This window comes from Schistosoma mansoni, chromosome 4 (assembly GCF_000237925.1).
Source record: "Schistosoma mansoni strain Puerto Rico chromosome 4, complete genome".
Classification (NCBI taxonomy): domain Eukaryota; kingdom Metazoa; phylum Platyhelminthes; class Trematoda; order Strigeidida; family Schistosomatidae; genus Schistosoma; species Schistosoma mansoni.
The window spans coordinates 4,737,306-4,758,758 of NC_031498.1; the positions used below are offsets into that span (position 1 = coordinate 4,737,306).

The 21,453-nt window shown below is 34.0% G+C and overlaps 1 protein-coding gene and 1 non-coding gene across 2 annotated transcripts in view; one reads left to right on the forward strand and one right to left on the reverse strand.

Moving 5' to 3' along the window:
- Positions 1-21,453, reverse strand: part of Smp_146680 (putative annexin) — a gene marked incomplete at its 5' end in the record, with an annotated part of 49,349 nt that overhangs the window by 2,133 nt on the left and 25,763 nt on the right. Inside the window, 3 exons of the mRNA XM_018796603.1 lie at positions 3,216-3,410; positions 4,928-5,085; positions 11,158-11,245. Coding sequence (XP_018651728.1) covers positions 3,216-3,410; positions 4,928-5,085; positions 11,158-11,245 — 441 coding nt within the window. The remainder of the gene's footprint in view (positions 1-3,215; positions 3,411-4,927; positions 5,086-11,157; positions 11,246-21,453) is intronic.
- Smp_tRNA_00577_Pseudo_TTG.1.1 lies at positions 17,542-17,609 on the forward strand. Its single transcript has one exon. It is a non-coding gene (tRNA).

Genomic DNA, 21,453 nt, shown 5'->3' on the forward strand with positions numbered 1-21,453 from the left:
CTCCCCCCCCCCCCTTAGTGATGTTTTTCTTTAAACGATCCCCTGGGAGGGCTCCCCCCCCCCTTGGAATTTTTTCCCCGCCCTTCATAAAGGCTCCTCTGAAGGTAGTGACTCCACGGCAACCAATATGCTCGCCGTAATCTACACCCCATTTTTTTCTGACCAATTTGTTTGGGAAATTTCCCCGCCACCGTCAAGAGTTCTTGAAAAAATTAATAAATTTCGATAAAGTAGAAATCATGAGCCCAATGTAGGCTAGACCACCCTTGAATACCTTGAGATCGCTGGGTGCCAGTTTGGTCCTATGGTGGAACTTTAAGTCTAGTGGTTAAGCTCTCGCGCGCAAGACTGATAGACCCTGGGTTCGAATTTCAAGAGGCGGAATCGTGGATGAGCACTGCTGAGGAGTCCCACAATGGGACGAAATGGCCGTCCAGTGTTTCCAGGTTTTCCATGGTGGTCTAGCTTCAATTGGCTCATGATTTCAACTATATAAAATTACTAAATTTTGTACTGTAATAAGCACTGTGTTTTAATGTTGAAACCAATCAGTTAAAAAAAAGTGTATGTTCACTGTAGATTTCATTAAAACCTGTATACACTTATTGAATAGGTAACTTTAAATGACTGGAAAAAACTCGATGGCAAGTGTTTTAGCTGAATTGTTGAAATAAGTGTTTAAATCAAAAATGGTAGGTGGAAATTTTCCTCAAACAAAAGATGAGTATCGATTTGTACAGCTAATAATCACCACACACATTCAAATATCGTACAACAGATAGCCTTTCATGTCTACTAGCACTCAAGAGATTGAAATAACGATTAACCTTAATTAATAACATTATTATCGATAAAAAATGTAACAATTCATTTTGTGATCAGTTAAACAAATTACGCTGAATGACATATAACCTGTGCAGTATCCATTGTCTACATATAATATAGATACATATGTGTGTGTATTCTCTGATATATGTTTCATTTGTAGTCGATAAAGGGATTCTATCTCATGACAAAGTCTCAAAGATGTGCTCTCAACATCGGTCGAATAGTTTTACAAAAAGAATTAGATACAGTTAAAATAGATGCATTGAGTGAATATACACACACACATCTTTTTCCGTTCGATAAAAGCTTTCAGTGTAGTTAAACAATTGTTGCAGTGATCAATGATGATTTAGGAGAAAAGTAACAGCTGTAGGATATTCAAGATTTCTGTTATATCCAAGTGAAGAAGCAAGTACGGATAACTTCCGGGACCTATTAATGGACGATTATTCTATATATATTCTTATTGTTTAACTATTGAGTGATTAGATTATGTATATCTATATTCATCTTATTATAAGCTTCATTTTGACCTGTGGATTATTATTATACGAATTACCGTTCCTAAATTATACTCAGTTTATTGATTACTGTCTCCCACGTTCACAGCCACATTTGGCTTGATCTTGTACAAATATTATTTTCTATTTTATGGTGTGATGCGTTCCGTTTGTCTGGTATATGAACTGAGTATGCGTGAAATAAATGATTCACGTAGCAGAAGCTGTAATTGGTGTTCTGGACTTAACTGGAAGGGCTAGGCGGACAAGGGACCAAAAAGGACGCTAGACTGCTCATACCAGTTGAACGTCATTGATTTGGCACAGTGTTAAGATTAGACAAGTCGTATTCCGATTAGCGAATAATTCACGTGATAAAAAGACGGACATAAAATCATAACTCATTTTCATACAGCGTTGTTCTTTTTTTAAATTCATAACAATTCGGTTGGACGATTATTGAAATTTATGTCAATTTACAGATCGCGCCTGTCACAGACTGAGTGATATCGCATGTTTGGTGGTAGTCAATGGTAAACTGTCGATCTAGGTTTCGTGCTAGTTGATACTCATCAATTAAGCTTATCTGTAATCGTTACGGGATTCGAACCCTTGTCACTCAGCTTCACATTTTGAGAAGTTATCACTGAGCTACTCAGTGAGCCTCCACTGACCGCCTGTAGGACTGAGATTTTAGCATTGACTGTCTGGTGAATGATGATGGACGTTAAGTATGTTTAATTCTTTGGCAATAATGGAATTCCGCCAATCAAAGTGCCTCGAGATTGTACATGAGCCTTACTCTCGCGTGTCAGTTAACATGAAATCTAGATTAAGAGATTCCTCCCGATTATTGCCAAACATCTGACAACATGTGATGTTGAGTCAATTAGACTAGCAGTCACAATGGAACTTCATTAGTAGAATTCTATCAGAACTAAAAAATTAGACAAACATGATATTATTTACTATTCAGTGACCAACTTTTTCATGTATTCTCTAGAAACTGAATTCTTACATATGGTCCTGAAGTTTTAGTGAATCATTATGGAGTTCAGTCATATCGGAATTGAGGATAGTGGATTCTCTAAAATAGCACTTAAATAAGCTTGTGTCATGTCACAAACTGACTGAAACAGAAAATATGTAGAGTATTGTACACTGATTTTATAGTTTGAAATTATTGTACTCGTTGTAAAGAAAGCCGAATGTCCTAGATTCGATTTTATATAGGTGTTTGTAGTTTTCCGTTATTGAGGAAATTCAAACTAAGAAAAGAAAGACTATCACTAAGGTAACGTTATTTTCCTTGAGTTTACATATACCATCTGATTGAAACTGAAATTCAGAAATATCTTTCGGTTATATTAAATTAACTTATACACTTTGACTTAAATGATTTTATCTGCATTCTATCTGTGTATAGAGACAGGCAGAGTTAAATATTTTATGTATAACTATATAAATACAATTGTTATGTTACCAAACATTTTTGCTATAATCGAGTTATAGATCAGAAGGAGTTTTGTGGAGATTTCAGTATTTTCATAGCTGAAATCATGAGTCAGTTGGAGCTAGACCACTATGGAAAATCTGAAAGCACTGGACGGCCGTTGGATGTCGGCTCAGTGGTCTATCGGTTAAGTGCTCTGGCGCCAGACTGGTAGGTCCTGGGTTCGAATCTCGTGAGGCGGGATCGTGGATGCGCAATGCTGAGGAGTCCCATAATGGGACGAAACGGCCATCCAGTGCTTCCAGGTTTTCCATGGTGGTCTAGCTTCAATTGACTTATGATTTCAACTATATAATCGAGTTTGTAAAAAAGATAAATTATATATATATATATATATATATATATATATGTACGAAGAGATTTGTTCAACTTACGCAAACTAGCCCGTTGATGCAATACAGTTAATCGTCTAGCTAACAAATAATGTTCTGCTGATATTTTTAAATATTGTAAATTAGAACAAGCTTTTAAAGTATAATCAGGTAGAAATCGAGCTTCTGATGCTAAACGTGCTGATTGGACAGATGGATCCATATTTTCAGAAGGATTTGGAAATAATTCATTGACACCTATTTTATTGTTTTTTTTAAATTAAATAAAAATGAGATTGGAAGATAGAAAGGAAAAGAAAAAGGGGGGATTTATTGATAATAAACTCATGAATACGCTTGTTTAATCAAGAAACAAATTACTTTTTTTATTCTTGGCATATCAAAACACTTTTGGAACGATTGATATACCTCCGGAACTCGAATCCAGTACCATTCGCCTAAAACGCCATCGCGTCACCCGCTTAGCTGCTGAGTTCAGTTAGCCAGTTTTGTGTTGTCAGAACAGCCGGTTAGTAAACTGTGGAAAAAATAGCCCTCTACACTTTTCTAAAATATGAATTATTGATGTTGTTGAGAAAGATACTGAGATTTTTACAATAAGACCTACCAGTGTGCTCAGAAAACACAATTTCAACAAAACTAGTACACAGATTTGTACTCGTTTACAATATAGTAATATCAATTGAAGATAGACAACCGTGGAAAACCTGGAAGCACTGGACGGCCGTTTGGTCCTATTGTGGGACTCCTCGGTGGTCTAGCGGCAATTGACTCATGATTTCAACGATATATATAAATTACTGAAAATCTCCACAGAAAACCCCCTAATTCATTATTGTTAGATCTTTCTCTGTACCTAACTTGTTGCCACATTATTGTAAACTTGTTATTTTAATTTGTATCACGCACATTCTGCTTATATATATAATCTATAATGTGTCATAGTCCTCTATTTAATGTATATAATCACGAGTTTAGGTCTGAATAATATCAGATACTAGGATGGCTTTTCTATTATTCTGGTTAACAGTTTAGGGGCAGGAGAGTTTCTCTTATGCAATCGATCATTAGCAAAAACATTGGGCTAACTGTAAAATATGTGGACGAGCTTGACAATTAGTTCTTAAAATGACCATATCATTTTGACGGCACTTTTCAACCAATTAGCCGAGAGTGTATGTATAAATCAAAAGTATTTCGTGACGGAAGTAACAAAACTGAATATTTTTAAGAAGTTTATTGACATTTCAAGGTTATTATCGGTTAACCTATCTTAGTATTGCAGAAATATCGTTACGTAAATTTCATTTGTCTGAGTGAAAATACATTCACCATAAAATGTTCGTTTTTAAATTCAACTAAAAAGGTATTTTCTAGGAAATACATTATTACCTATGGAGTTATTATTTACAATTTTAGAGATGGGGTTCTAGAACAGTCATTGTCTCCATATCGGTATGAAGAATTGATATGTGAAAATCGTTTTCTATTTTAGCATTCTTACCAGCTCCCCTATCATTTAGTGTATTACTAATAAATTTTCTTTGAGAGTTCGCCTGTAAATAACGTTACTTGAAATTAGTACATCATTAAAACACATGTTGCTGTACCGCGTTAGAGACCCGGAGTGAACATCAACTCTATCATGCAGGTACGTCCGGTTGATGAGTTCTAAATAGAACGAAACAAGAGTCTTGGCTTTCACTAATAGCCACAATCCATCAGTTTTTTTCTATGAAAAAAAACAGACTTACGTTTTAAAACAGCTTCACCAAACATAAGAAACGGTCCAGCTTCAAAAATTAACCCTTCAACACCAATTTGAACAACAGCACGTCCTTGCAATAAAAGAATAGCATAATTTGACCATTGACCCATATGATACAAAGTATTTGCTTCATCATCTTTTGGACTAAAAAGTTAAAAAACAGAACAAAATATACATCATGAGCTTATGGAAAATGTTATTGTTTTGATTATGATGTCCTAGTAGTAAGAAAGAAACAAATAGGATGAACATACAAAATTATAGAACTTCGAATGGGAACTGGGTTATGATTAAACTTAATTTGAAGCTTGAACTAAACCATTAAGCATAAAAATATCAGTCGTATAGGAATACTGGTCTGAAAAGTTTACTCGTACTAATTCTCGTTTCGTATATATTAAATCAGTTAAAATTTATGCTTATGTATTGTATTAACTGGTGTTGTTTGCTTTTATCATTAAGCAACTAAACTGAATGCTTGTAGGCTTGAGAAGCTAGTTGTACACACACTGTATTTCATTGTTCTGTGAAGTGTTCTTTCGCTTCCAACAAAATCAAGCAATATGATATGCAAGCTGGATATGCTAAAGCAATCTCATCAGAGGTCATCATTAACTTTCTAACTGTGCACATATTTTAACAAAATTATCCTATTTCATGATTCATTTGAATTAATTAATTATGTATGCTTAATGTAGTCACATGCAATTCTGTGAAAAGTTTAAACCTTTGTTTTTCTAATACTTAGTATTGTGACAATTCACGAGTGGAAATGAAGAAAGTTATTTTCTTATGTATTCTTGAGAAAGGTTAAAGGTGTTCCACTTTTAAACTGATATATATATGGTATACAATAAAAAAAACATGTTATAGATGTACATAACGTAACGGGTTTTATGGAAGACCAACCATGGAGTAAAGGAATCTTATAACTGTTATGTATACTTTATAAGCAAAGATGGATAGTGGCTAGTTATGAAGTCCAGGACGCACCTTTCGTCCTATTTGGGACTTAGATGGATGTACCTGCATCTCAGAGTTGATGTTCACTCTGGGATTCGAACCCAGTACCTTTCACTTCAAACGTCATCGCGCTATCCATTCAGCTACTGAGTCTTGATAGCCACTTGCTTGTGCGATGGGGTGAAGCTTAAATTCAATTAGTATCCATCTTTGCTTACAATGCTTGTGAATTAAGGCTATATAGAGGCAATACACACATTATGCACATATGCCAACTAGAGACTGACTAGTTTCAGTCCTAAACATCAATGGGAAAATTCAAACAAACAATACTAATTGTTATGTATACTGTTTACCAACAATCCATTCATTGATTTTCATGTAAAATTATTGTCATCTTTACTAGAACCTTTAAGAATAAGATAATAGTAATTCATTATCAACACAGAGAACAAATGATCAATACAATTCGATTTGCACTAGAGGACTAGAAAAAGAGGATATTTTGTATTACTATGTATTCAATCAATGTAAATACCTAGTTCTACAGGATATCAATCGCGGTATGAAAAGCTCACTGATAACGCCTTATAATGTGAAGACAAATGACGCAAGCTCGAATTCTATAGGGAATATCAATTCTCTCGAAATTGTAGTTACACTTTAGTCAGAAGGACCAGAAAACATGAAACCTAGGTCCTAGGTTTCATGCTGTCTACTTTCAACCAACTAGCATGCAACACATATTGAAGGTATTACTGGCAATATAATGCTAAAAGTTCGCAGAAAGAAAGAAACAATATGCACACTGAAAACACTAGCAAATAAATTCTATAAAGTAAATCATTTCAAGACATTTCTAACTATTAGTATTATTCTACCATAGTGGTAGTCTAATTTGTTCTGCTACCTACACTTTGGACATAAAATATTATGAAAATATTATCATTAATAACAATTATAATGCTTAAACAATTTCTATTAATTATAAGCATATTTAATAAAACTATAAGGAGGAAGATACTGTTTCCAAGCAAATTTAAATCATATTAATGATCCACTTGTTATTGTTTGGTTGAATCTCACCATTGATGTTTAAGACTACAATTGATCACTCTCTTAATGGCCATATGTGCATACTGTGCGTATTGCCTCGATAAAGCCTTAATTCACAAGCAAATGGATAGTGGCTAGCGCGATGGCGTTTGAAGCGAACGGTACTGGGTTCGAGTCCCAAAGTGAACATCAACTCTGAGATGCAGGTACATCCAGCTGACAAGTCCCAAATAGGACGAAACGCGCATACTGGATTCTACTGCTAGCCACTATCCATTTTTGCTCAAATTAATGATCGCGAAAAAAAATTCATAGGGAATATAGAGAAGATTATAGCTTATTTACCAAGTACAAGTTTGTATACTAAATTTTAGACTAATATTGTTTGTGTTAGGACTAATTATAATCCTGAAATTATTTGGTTGGAATTTGAACTTGTGACCTAATAAGTGGTAAATCATGTGTTTTAGCCACTAATTCAATAGACAATATAAAAAGAACGAAATGATTCAGAAACTGATAATTTACATTTCTAACTTCAACCATTTTATTATGTTGTGAAACTACCTTTTTAATGTTACTGACAGGTAATTGTCAGATACTCGACGTGGTTTGAACTCCTCTGTTTATGATTTTCACTAGAGCTCCGGAAATTATCTCTTGAGACAAGTCACTGGTAAGCCCATGTTTGGTATTAGTAGTATGAAACGTTTGTGCAGTTTGTTAACATTACAGACTGACCTTAATTAAATAACTAAGGACAACCAGGAAGAACTGGACAACTGTTCCTAGTAAAGGACTTCTCAACAGTGCGAAAATATGTAAACTTTTAGATACCGAATCAGTAGTCTTAAGATCAAGTGCTGAGAGACCCAAAGGTCCTGAGTTCAGTATCTAGTAGTGGGTAGTAGACACATGTGCCAAGTCCGATACCATGACGAAACAGTTGTCCAGTGTTTCATGGTTTGTAATGATTGTCTAAGATCAGCTCTCCGTATAACCTACAAAAGATTACACCCATTATGTATGTATTTCTTTAGTATCATCGAGTTGGACCATAAAAAATTTACATTTCCAACTGTAATCAGTTCACATTATCATGAGACTATCATTAATTGTGATTGCTGGTGCTTGTTTTCATTCCCAACAATTGATTGTAATTTAGCAGTAATGACTTTGTATCTGGACTACCTGATCTTACCATCTAGATATTTCAACAAGTTATCTGTTTTTGTTTGTTTTAACACATCAGTACGTTTATTAATCGCATAATCTATTCAGGTATCTATCTATATGGAAAGTTGATGACCTATCGCTTTACAAAATGTAAGTATGAATGTATATCATCATAAAATTTTACTCAATATAAAGGCAAACAAATAAAGCTTGTAACATTAAGCGCATTTGACTGTGATCCTAATATAACGGTATCCAAGTTACAAATACAAATCTAAGATAGTTGAATTCATGGGTCGATTTAAGTCAGATCACCATTGAAAACCTGAAAGCACTGGATGACTGTTGGATGCCGGTTCATTGGTCTAGATATTAATCGTTGGCGCGTGGAACCGAAGGTCCTGGGTCCGAGTCCCGCATGCGGGATCATGGATGCGCACTACTGAGGAGTCCCATACTAGGATGAAACGGCTGTCCAGTGCTTCCAGATTTTAAATGGTGGTTTAGCTTAAATCGACTCATGAATTCAACCATTAAAATTACCACAATCTCCACAAATCCTCATTCTGATGTCCAATATGAACAATTTTACTTGCCTGTATAATAAATGTTTCACGTTTAAGATCTAATAATTACATTTAAAAAAGGCACTTATGATGTAATGATTTTCAGAGAGGTGTAAAATTAGGACACGAACTGGAGAATTATTTGTAACAAATGAGAAATTATAAGTTGAACAGTTAATTTGTTCTATCTACATTTTAATCATTCATTAGATGAATATCATACTGAATGGAATGTGAATTATTCAGGTGTTGTACATACAGAGTATATATATATATATATATATATGACACTTCTGTAAGATTCCTAGAATTTGTAGTAGGATATTAACACCTCTTGGATCGCAGTACATTTCGAATTAAATTATGTAAGAAAATATAAACTCGATAGGAGTGTGAGGATTGCATACATCCCAAGACCTGAAAGTTTAGATTTAAACTTCACGTTGGGTCGTCTTTATGTTGATCATTGGAGAATTAAAAAACCCAGAGCAAAACTACTATTCATTCGTATATGACGTTTAATACTTCACTAATTTTTATAATTTGAATCACGGAATGGTTTTGGTTAGACAACTGTTGGAAATCAGAAAGCACTAGACAACTGATTCTTCCTAGTACAAGGTTTTTCAGCAGTGTGCATCCAAAGATCCACTGAGGAGGAAGACTTTATGATATTCAGGTCTCGTGGGATAAGTTTAACCTTTAGACCATTGAGTTGCTATTAAATAGCTTACATTACCCTAGGTGTTATTGGTTTTTTAAGCATACTTTATTGATATTGTGCAAACTGTTAACAGTAACGGTAAAGTACTTTTTTTCTACTAAACTGACATTAAAATTATTATAAAATCAATATCAACTAGTCAGTGCTATCTCTTAGATATGTCGCGTTCTCTGAACTGAATGGTTATGAACAAGCTTTCATTGTCATTTAAGACAACAATGTCACTATATACATTATAAAGAACCTAGATATTTTAATTTCTCTACAACATTAACTGACAGCTTATTCTGTTGATAGAAAACAAAAACTTCAGCTTAGAGGATCTAGTATCTTCAAAATCTACTTTTTGAGCTATAAATCTCTTCTAAATCGGTTGAATGCTGGTGTTTCAGTAGATAGGTTGACGATGATAACAATCCATCATGAATAACAAACAGTTAGGAGGAAGAAAAAACGAAAAAAAGAGAAATATTTAAAAGATAATGATTTACATAAAAGTATAATGTACAGCAGTCAGCTTTGTAGTACTCTGTGGCTGCGAAACACAGCCTTTGGAAATTGAAGACATACGTGCACTAAAAGTTTTTGATTATAAGTGCTTTCGAACAACTAATTGAGGAATAGTAAGATTAGGTGTCGAACCTTCGTCAAATATCACGAATCAGTTGATGATAATAGTGAGTCACCAATGACTGAGATAGTTGTGATATGTTTAGAATAAGCACAATTACTGCCTATCTCAGCATCTATTTTTCGATACGGTGGACATAGTTTAGAATAAAACTGGGAGTGGGTAAACCTAAACATGTCATCATTTCATGAAGTCAGTGGTTGTTGTCCTTCAGGTCACTTCTGATTACCATCAACTGACCTTATCACTAAACCACTTTTAATTGGGCTCACCATATTAATAAGTCCAAACAATCTAGTTGGGGTAAGTGCGATAACAATCATTATCGGGTTGGAGAGGTTGAGTGATATTTGAATTAGAAGTGATGGTAGTTGTTCAGCTGAATCCACTCCTTATCCTTCCAGATATCTTGTAATAGATTGAATGTACTGTACAAAAATTGATGTATGAAGCTTATAAGTCTATCCTTCGCTTCACAGTCAAAGTAGTACCGCTAAGTTTAAAACTTGTGAAAACAATTTTCATAATTGTAAGCAAAGATGGATAGTGGCTAGTTGTGGAATCCAGGACAAGGCACGTTTCGTCCTATTTGGGACTCGTCAGCTGGATCTACCTACATCTTAGAGTTGATGTTCACTCTGGGATTCAAACACAGTACCTTTCGCTTCAAACGCCATCGCACTACCCACTCAGCTACTGAGTCGTGATAGCCACTTGCTTGTGCGATGGGGTGAAGTTTAAATTCACTAAGTATTACTTGTTTGAATCATCCCATTGATGTTTGGGACTGCAACTGGTGAGTGAACATAAACTCTGAGATGCAGGCACATCCACCTGACGAGTCCCAAATAGGACGAAACGCGCGTCCTGGATTCCACTGCTAGGCACTATCCATCTTTGCTTAGAATGCTTGTGAAATAAGGCTATATCAAGGCAATACGCACAGTATGCACATATGCCAATTAGAGACTGACCAGTTGCAGTCCCAAACATCAATGGGAAGATTCAAACAAGTAATAATTAGTGAATTTAATTTTCATAATGTTCTTATTTGGTTCAAATAAAATAATATTCAAAAATATCATTACATTACTACTTACTTGTAAATACATTCACCAACAATATTTGCATTGAGGAAACTTTGTAGTACAGAATAACAAATATATTTCTCTTCAAATGATTTAACTTCTAAAAATGTAGAGGATTGAATAATTATTTAATAAGCAATGAATTTCAATAATAAGAGGAAGAGCTATTAACAAGAGTAGTAGTAACAGAAAAACGGGACAAAAAACCCCAGCACAGCGAAAGGTTGGAGAAGATTTATTTTTCTGGAGAGTGATTTCATGAAAAGTTAGTTCTTTGAATTAGGTGGTTTTATTGGTGATTTTACTTAAGAGAACAAACTATGCATTTCAAAGAATAGGATTTAAACAAACTCCTCCCTTTTGAGCTATAAATATAGTTGAAAGCGAGGTCGTGGATGAGCACTGCTGAGGAGTCTCGCAATAGAGCGAAACGACCGTCTAATGCTTCCAGGTTTTCCCTGGTGGTCTAGCTTCAATTAACTCACTCTTTCAAGCATGAAAATCTCCACAAAAAACCCCTTCTGATAATAATAATCATATGCTCACTAGTGACTGACTTCGAGAGGTAAATCCAGGAGTTCTAGTGAGAAGCAGTGACCAGTGTAGTGCAAACCACGTCTGTTGTGAGATATCAACTCACTGAAGACAATTGGTGAACGGTTGCTCGACAACGTGAATTGGTTGCAGTTAGACATAAACACTATTGGATGCCGGCTCAGTGGTCTATCGGTTAAGTGCTCTGGCGCCAGACTGGTAGGTCCTGGTTTCGAACCTCGCGAGACGAGGTCGTGGTTGCGCACTGCTGAGGAGCCCCACAATAGGACGAAACGACCTCTCAGTGCTTCCAGGTTTTCCCTGGTGGTCTAGCTTCAATTGACTCACGCTTTCAACTATGAAAATACTAAATCTCCACAAAAAACCCCTTCTGATAATTATAAATATCACTTATTTTAATATTATATGGGTGTAAAATGATTTTCATTGTTTAAAAATTGGAGAATTTCTCTAAAAAGTGTAAGACTTTACAAAAGAGAGAACATGATTAAGCCATTCAGCTGACAGAAAACAGAGATTAAACAAAATATAAATAGAATTATGAAAGTAACATGATAAGTAAAAGAGGAATTGAAAATAGGAATGAATACATAGTTGTATCAGCTTATAAAATAGATGTGAATGAGGACATATAAATCTATCATCTCACATTCTTATCAGCTCAAAAATACATATTAGAGTATGAAAGCAACTATATATCTATATGAGCCATAATACAGTGTAATAATCAGTAACAAATGTACATTCAACAAACTTCATTTCTATGATAAAACGAAATTAGGGGATAGGAGTTTATCCGGAAGCAGTCTCAACATCGCTAAACGATAACGAAAGACTCTCCAGTCATTTATCAAATAAATAAGTGATAAATGAACCCACTGTTAGTAGTTAGACAGATAAGTACAGGTTATTTACGAAATATAGGTCAGTTTAATATATAAAGCTATGCTTATTATATCCACACTGTGTAGTAGGAGTATAGGTTACTACTATATAGTGTAGTGGGTAAAAAAAACATAGATACATCATGAACTTTAGTGATGATGATGATATTTATGGTGCAACTCAGTAATTAAGTATGGATTCGTATACTCGAATTTGAAACGAACATACTCTGTGATGCAAGTAATAAATAACAGATGAAGTTACAAATTTCAAGCAATAAGTTGACGTTCAATTTTCTATTGCATTGAAGGAAATAGACAACTCCGGACTCTTGTTGCATTAAACTTTCTTGTAAATTAAGTGGTTGAAATAAAAACAATTTTCAAAGATGCATTATAAAATCAATATTTATGAGGTGATATTTGACAGTCATAAGAGAAGAAGCGATACTACCTGACTGCTCACTACCCGAAATACATGAACTGTGGTTCGGAAACCTACAACTAAATGGTTGAAAATTGAAATGCTTGATCATTATCATAAATTTGCTGCTTCCTAGTCAACGACTTAAATCAAATTTCACTATTTATATTTCGATTCATTTAACTATGTGCTTACTAATGACTCATTATGATAGGTATTTCCCAGAGTTCTGGTAGGAAGCGGTGACTAGTGGGATTCAAAAATGTCAGTAAGGTATTTATCAACCGAAGACAACTAAACATGTGCAATATTACTAAGTGAATGAAGTTTGACACGTAGGTCATTTAATGCCAAGTCAATGGTCTAAGGATTAAGGATTGAATTCAAGACTCGAAGACACTGTGTTCAACCCCCGGAAGAGCTGAATATTAGGACGAAACAGTTGTCGAATGCTTCTTAGTTTTCAATGGTTGTCTAACTAAGGATGGTACATGATGTAAACCACAAGAAAAAGAATTAACATTTAGATAACTTAAAAAATATTGATTGCGGATTCACCGAATTTCTGTTATATTTTTCAATATCATAACACTAAATGTTTAATTACTTTGCAACGACCATGTCCAGTACAAGAAAACGATATAGAATCATTCATCCACCAAAATTAATTGTTTGAATTTCCTTTGTAGAAAATAAGCCTACAACAGTTCTACTACTTTCTTAATTAAACAACATGTCTGCAAACCCCGACAGTATACCATATCATAAAATTTTATTTGATAGAAATTATAATAAAGGAAATAACAATAGAATTTAACTACTGCTCTACTATTACTACTACTACTATTGGTAATAGTAGTAGTGAGTACTGTTATTGTTATCATCATGGTAGTTCTATTGATCATGGAAAAAAAGATAGAAAAAGAAAGGCATGGGATAGAAATTGAAGGAGTCAATTAAAAATGAGGCAGCAAATAAGATTTGAAATCAACAGACAAATAAACAGATGTACAATATTTTAAGGCAGAAAAAAAACAGTGACCGGATGGACACATTAAGCAATAACTTAGAGAACGAAGAGAACATAAAATAAAATGAAAAACTAGTACATACTTTTTATTAAACAAAAAAAGAACGAGTAGACTGACCTTAGCACTTGAGAAAAGGCAAAAAAAAACTTTCTACAAGTGAATAATACATACATACATTTGGAAAGAATGAGAAATTATTTAAGGCAAAAGAAAACGTAGTATATATAGTGTTTTAGACAAGTACCAAGGTAACAATAGAAAAAGAAAACACAAACTAGTAACAGCATATTGATTCAGTTCTTAATTGAAACATTGGATTGGTTTGACGCAAGCAACAATAAGAGATGGGAACGTATAAGTTGACAAAAATAAAACAATCTATTTTAGTTAATTATTATTATGATTACAATTAACTGATTAATTAAGTAGTATAATGAAATAGTGAGAGACACGTACATATAAAGAAAATGATTATTAATACATTGAATGTCTTAAAAGTAAATAACAATAGGCTAATTAATCTGTTAAACATTAGTTTATTAACATTAAAATAATAAAGGTCATGTATCTATAGGATCATTTTTCATTAATACAATCAAAACGTTATATGTTGGAAACTAGAAACGCAAATTTACTGAGATCATGTATTGTTACTAATTAAGTAGTATTTATGAGTAGATGACCAAAACAAAATTATTGATATTTTGTTGATATTTGAACAATTTGGTTTTCATCATATGACTTATAATTGATACATAAAATATTTAAAAAAATAATTATTGATAATTGAACAAAAACAACCTGAGTCATTTTCTCTGAATGGCAAAAACTTTAAAATAATAATAAATAGCGTTGAGATCACGAGTCAATTGAAGCTGAACCACCATGGAAAACCTGGAAGCACTGGACAGCCGTTTCATCCTATTATGGGACTCCTCAGAAGTGCGCATCATGTGCTCGCTAGTGACTGGCTCCATGAGGTATTTCCTGGAGTTCTAGTGAGAAGCAGTAACCAGTGGAGTTCAACCAGATCTGTTGGGAGATATCAACTCACTGATGACAATGGTGAATGGTTGCTCAATTTTGTGGATCGGTTGAAGTTAGACATTAACACCATTGGATACCGGCTCAGTGGTCTATCGGTTAAGTGCTCTGGCGCGAGACTGGTAGGTCCTGGTTTCAAATCGCGCGGGTGAGGGATCGTGGATGCACATTGCTGAGGAGTCCCATAATAAGACGAAACGGCCGTCAAATGCTTCCAGGTTTTCCATGGTGGTCTAGCTTCAATTGACTCATGATCTCAACTCTATAAAATCACTAAAATCTCAACAAAACCCCTTCTGATAATAATAAATGCTAAAAAATTCCAAGGAAGAATTCTTTAAAAGGAATTTTTGTGAATTATGGATGTCAATTAAAGAATTGTTGAAAGTCAGGAAGGATTGGATAGTGATTATGTTTTCAACGTTTAACTATCACTAATCATTAAACGAAGTGATAAAATGTTTCCTGACAAGTTATTTAGGGATTGGTATGGCTCTTCAGTCTCATAGTTTTACTATCTCTCTCTCTGTCTCAACAGGATAAACTGACAGTGAAATTGAAGTCTGAGATTCAGAAAGAGAACGGAATTGTTATTTCTATATCATCCACTATTGTTCATGCGTTCAAATTGATAGTCTTTGTTCTTTGAAAGACTACACAGTGGATTAATTGTTTTATTCTCTTAATAATATTAATCAAAAAAATAACCAAGCAGACAAGAAAATGAGATAAAAATATTCTTATTGGTTTGACTATATTTTGAACAGACACACAATAATAAAAGTAATCAACCATTAGAAACGTAGTACCTGGAACAGATAAGCTCATCGGTTCTAGTTCCAACACCACATCAGGACGAAAAGACGAGACTACTAAGACAAATATCAGAGTGGTAGATATAGTAACAGTATCAGCAGTGGCAGAAAATATTGATCTTAAATAAGATGAGACGAAAAAAAGAATCAGTTTATTCAACAGAAAAGTATAAGATAATATTCAAACTCAATATTTAAGAAAAGGAATAAAGTGAATAGGTGATGCCGGCCGAACTGACTCCAATTTGGATGAAAGTATGAATATGCCATGATTATAAATCTTCCATTTAACTCTGTATATTACCTAAGCAACTCCGTTTGAACAACGGCGGTAATAAGATGCCAAATACGGGTGGCTTTGGAAGGATTTATTTCAGGCATTCGTCTATCCAAACAGACAATTGAAGAAACGAAGCCTCTTGGATGCGCACCGCGGAGGAGTCCCATAATAGGATGAAACGGCCGTCTAGTGCTTCCAGGTTTTCCATGGTGATCTAGCTTCAATTGACTCGTGGTTTCAATATTTATAGTCAGGCAAAAATAAGTTAGTCATGTGATGAGTAAGACAAGAGATGCACACACCTATGCTTACATAAAGACAGTCAAGGTTAATAAGTGAATAATTGTCAAGGTCAAAATGTGACTCAAAAAGTGCGAATAAATTGGTCTGTCCGAAAGCTAGTATAAGTTATAATGGGCTTGATATGGTACCCAACATTACAAAAAGACCTATACCGTTGCTACTGATTCTAAGCAATTTCACCCACAATCTCTAACTACTGGATACAATAATCATGCGAGCTACGAACAAACAGTCTACACTTACTAACATGGCTCAATCTAACAGTCGATAACATCATGAGCTGATGCCATAATTTTATTTCGCCACTTTTAGCAGGAATGCCTGTGACAAATATAAATAAGATTAGTGAAGTTAGTAACCCTGACAAAAACGACCTAGTGTTATCGATACAGACCAAATAATAACAGTTCTCTAAACATATAATAGTTTCATAAGTGACAAGATAAAAATAATTCATTAAATTAATTTGTTACCATCATGGACTTTACATCATAAATCAATTCAAGATTATTATTCAGAGGTAGTAGATAGATCTTCTCTATAAACTTGTTGAATACCTAAAATTACCTTTAATTAATTGGTGCTATTGGGATGGTCACAAAAAGATATCTGAAAACCAAGAAATTCTATTCATTTTTCATTTCATTTCATTTTCAAGATCACTTTAAAATCATATAATAATCCTTTTGATTTTTTGTATATGAACTAACCTTGTAAGTAAAGTTTTCAGTTTAAATTGTGATTCAATTCTCATAGTTTGTGAGAGTCGATAAATGGGCGTTCAATTTCAATATCGAATTATTTGTTCAGAGGGTATATATGCTAACAAAGTCTAGTCAACATTTAGTTCTTGATATCAACAATAGGATATTGTGAACTTTTATCAATAAATATAAAGTGAATTTCCTGGACAAAGTCCACTTACTAGGTGAATGATACTCTAAAACCATATATATAGAGACTGACTAGTTGAAGTCCTAAACATCAATGGGAAGATTCAAACAAACAATACTAAATGCATTTAAACTTCACCCCATTGCACAAGCAAGTGGCTACCAGCACTCAGTGGCTGAGTGAATATTGCGATGGCGTTTGAAGCGAAAGGTACTGGGTTCGAGTCAAAAGTGAACATCAACTCTGAGATGTAGGTACATCCACCTGACGAGTCTCAAATAAGACGAAACGCGCGTCCCGTATTCCACTGCTAGCCATTATCCATCTCTGCTTACAATACTTGTGAATTAAGGCTATATCGAGGCAATACGTACGGTATGCACATATGCCAATTAGAGACTGACCATTTTCAGTCCTAAACATCAATAGGAAGATTCAAACAAACAATACTAAATGAATTTATACTACTAATTAGTTTGGCAGAGATTATGATTAACCCTTTCTAATAAGATGGATTATTATTATTTATTAGTGTTTAATGTAGAAATCTTTGAATCAAGATATCAAATCCAGTTTTATTGTGCTACTCAATTAGAAACAATCAATTGAAAGATATTCACAACCTTTCATCTAATGTCAACATTTAATCATCAATGTGTATAACAGCAAAAAATTTCACATTTTTGTTGTTAAATGCAGGAGCATTGAAAGAGTTTACTGTGAACGTCATCATAACTAAACTATTTGATATTCAAAATAACATCGCATATTACTATAATTAGTGTAACTTTTAAAAGAAAAAAATATTGAAATTACCAGTTCACTTGATAATAACATATTTTTTTATCAAAATGGGTTTTGTGGAGATTTCGTATTTTGATAGTTGCAAGCGTGAGTCAATTGAAGCTATCATAATAATCATTTGCTAACTAGTTACTGACTTCGAGAGGTAAATCCAGGAGACATAAACACCATCGGATGCCGGCTCAGTGGTCTGTCGGTTAAGTGCTCTTGCGCCAGACTGGTAGGTCCTGGGTTCGAACCTCGCGAGGCGAGGTCGTGGATGCGCACTGTTGAGGAGTCCCACAATAGGACGAAACGGCCGTCTAGTGCTTCCAGGTTTTCCATGGTTGTCTAGCTTCAATTGACTCACGCTTGCACCTATGAAAATGTTTTTTTACCCAAAAAGGTATTAACTATCAATATGTATAACAATTAAAACTGAATTAATCGAATCCGAATGTTTAGAATGTTCGAAAACAAGTCAATAAACAAACCTGCCCACAAATATGTAAACATATTTATATATATATACACAGAGTTATATGGTAAAGAAAAGAATAGTAAGTGAACAAAATATGAGTTCCAGTAACTTCTGATAGTTTGTTATTTACAAAAGTAATTATTTATATATCAAGGTTAGAATAAAGAAGAAACAATAAACAATTTCAACCAATCACTTAAACTCAATATTAATGGTAACAATAATGACAATAAGATCCAATATGGTGATATTCTACAGCTGTTATGTATGCAGTTAAGTTATACCATTCAGATAGTAAGCTCTATTACAAGTTTAAAAAAATCACTGAAAATATAAGGGAAAACTGAAAAGTCTACAACCGATTGACTGCTAAACGGTGAGCAATGTTATATTTAGTTAATCTTTGGTCTAAATCATTCGATATAAGCTTTAAACTATGTTAGGCGGTTGAAGTGAAAATCATTCACTTCAAGATTGTAGGTATGTATTGTTGAAATGTGTCAACTAGCATAAAACCTGAGTCTAGGGTTTTCCGCCAAGTACTTTCAACAACTTAACACACCAAAAAATTGTTTTATCTTAGTTTAAAACTCGTATAGTAAGGCGTATCCTTGAGACATAACATATGGATTTTCTCAGTAAGTACGATAATAACTTTAGACCATTTAGTAATAGTTTATTGGTGTAAAGTTTGAACTTTAATAGACGCATAAAAGAAGATATTTACAATATCACTTTTATAAAAACGATAATCATGTTCTCACCAGTTATTAACTTACAGATAGGTTTCTTAAAGTTCTAATGAGATGTTGTGACTTGTAGAGGGTCAACAATTTCGGAAGACAATAACTGATAGATATTATTTCGAGAATCAAATAAAGAATAAATGAGAGGAGGAGGAGAACTAACAATAATTCACGTTAACAGAAAATATTATTGTTATTCAGACAATATTTTAGAAATTATTTTTTAAGGTTTGAATATTCCCATTACTAATGTTAGGGACTGCAAATGATTAGTCTCTTTCGACATGTGAACCGTGAGTGAATCGTCGATATATCGCTATTAAATCATAAGTTTTTAAGTAAAGCTGGAATTTAGGACACGTTTTATCCTATTTGGAACTTGTCAGCTGTATATATCTGCATCCCATTGTTGACATTCATACCGAGACTCGAATACAACATATTTCACTTCAAACGTTCAACATCTTATCCAATAAGCTGGCTTTTCAGTCCAGATAGCCAGTTGCTTGTTTCAGACGTTATAAGTGTGAGGCAAATGGTACTTGAATAGAGTCTCGAAATGAAATACAACACTGAGAAGCACGTACATCAAGCTGACGAGTCTCAGATACAACGAAAAGTGGATTCTGGATTCTACTGTTACCCACCATCGACCTATATATATATTTTATAATCTATAAAAAGTATATATCCAACTGACTTCGAGAGGTAAATCCAGGAGTTCTAGTGAGAAGCAGTAACCAGTGGAGTGCAAACCACGTCTGTTGTGAGATAGGAACTCACTGAAGACAATCGGTGAACGGTTGCTCAACTTCGTGGATTGGTTGGAGTTAGACATTAACACCATGGATGTCGGCTAAGTGGTCTATCGGTTCGAGTCTCGCGAGGCGAGGTCGTGGATGGGCACTGCTGAGGAGTCCCACAACAGGACGAAATGGCCGTCCAATGCTTCCAGGTTTTCCATGGTGGTCTAGCTTCAATTGGCTCACGCTTTCAACTATGAAAATATATCCAACTAACGAATAATAATAGTCAAGAGAAAGTAATAAATGATCAGTAAGTAGATTTTCAGAAATTTCTAAAATATTTGCTTGATTAATGATTGATTACAATATGGTCAGTTGTTTATTGGTTCAAGGTCACAGAATTATTAAACATTCCACAGAAACAAACGATCAACCATAATATCAAAAAATGTTTACAACATGAAATGTATTTTATTGACTTTAACCACACACTAATTTATAGTGTGAAAAGTTTGAAAAAACGATAATAATAAACTATTTCGTGTTGACCTTAAAATCGGTATGCATCATGAATGTGTGATTTTTTACGATTTGAAATTCAGTACTATAAGTGAGGGGGATTTTTAACACCAATGTGTGTGTGTGTGCGTAATTGTTGTTTGAACGAATGAACGGCACGTGAAATAGTTGTTTGAGATCTAACTACATGATAATGAAATCATTATTATTATTTTTTGTTTGAAAAACAGAGTTCAATGTATTGACGGAGACAGAATACATGACTACACTTGTCAAATGACTATTCATTTGAAATTGTCAATTTCGATTATTATGATATATGTGTACATAACTTTCTTGGTTAGAGTTAAATATGATCATTGTGTATGCCGTCGTACAAACGGGATTAGTCTAAGTGTACTATACGGAATTGAACGGAAGATTTATTTTTCATGGCATATTCATTTGTTGGTTCTAATAAGAATCAAATTAACGAGCCAGTAAAAATTCACAATATTACTTTATTGACGATAGGTCACCCAATGATCGTGTACCCTGAAATTATTTCACCTGAGATTTGCGAATTTATATCAGTGTGCATACTATCAAAGCGACAATTTTAATGCATTAACAAACTATTCTTTTTTCATTGATCAAGATGATCCTTAAAGTTATTACCGTTAACATGAACTAAATCTAAATCCAGTGTCTCAAAATATTTTATAACAGAAAATTCTTGAAAAATTCGACTTGTGAAATTCTCAACAAGAGTATAGAGATCGTGTTTGTTACACAGTGATTTTAAATGATGAACGACTGAACAG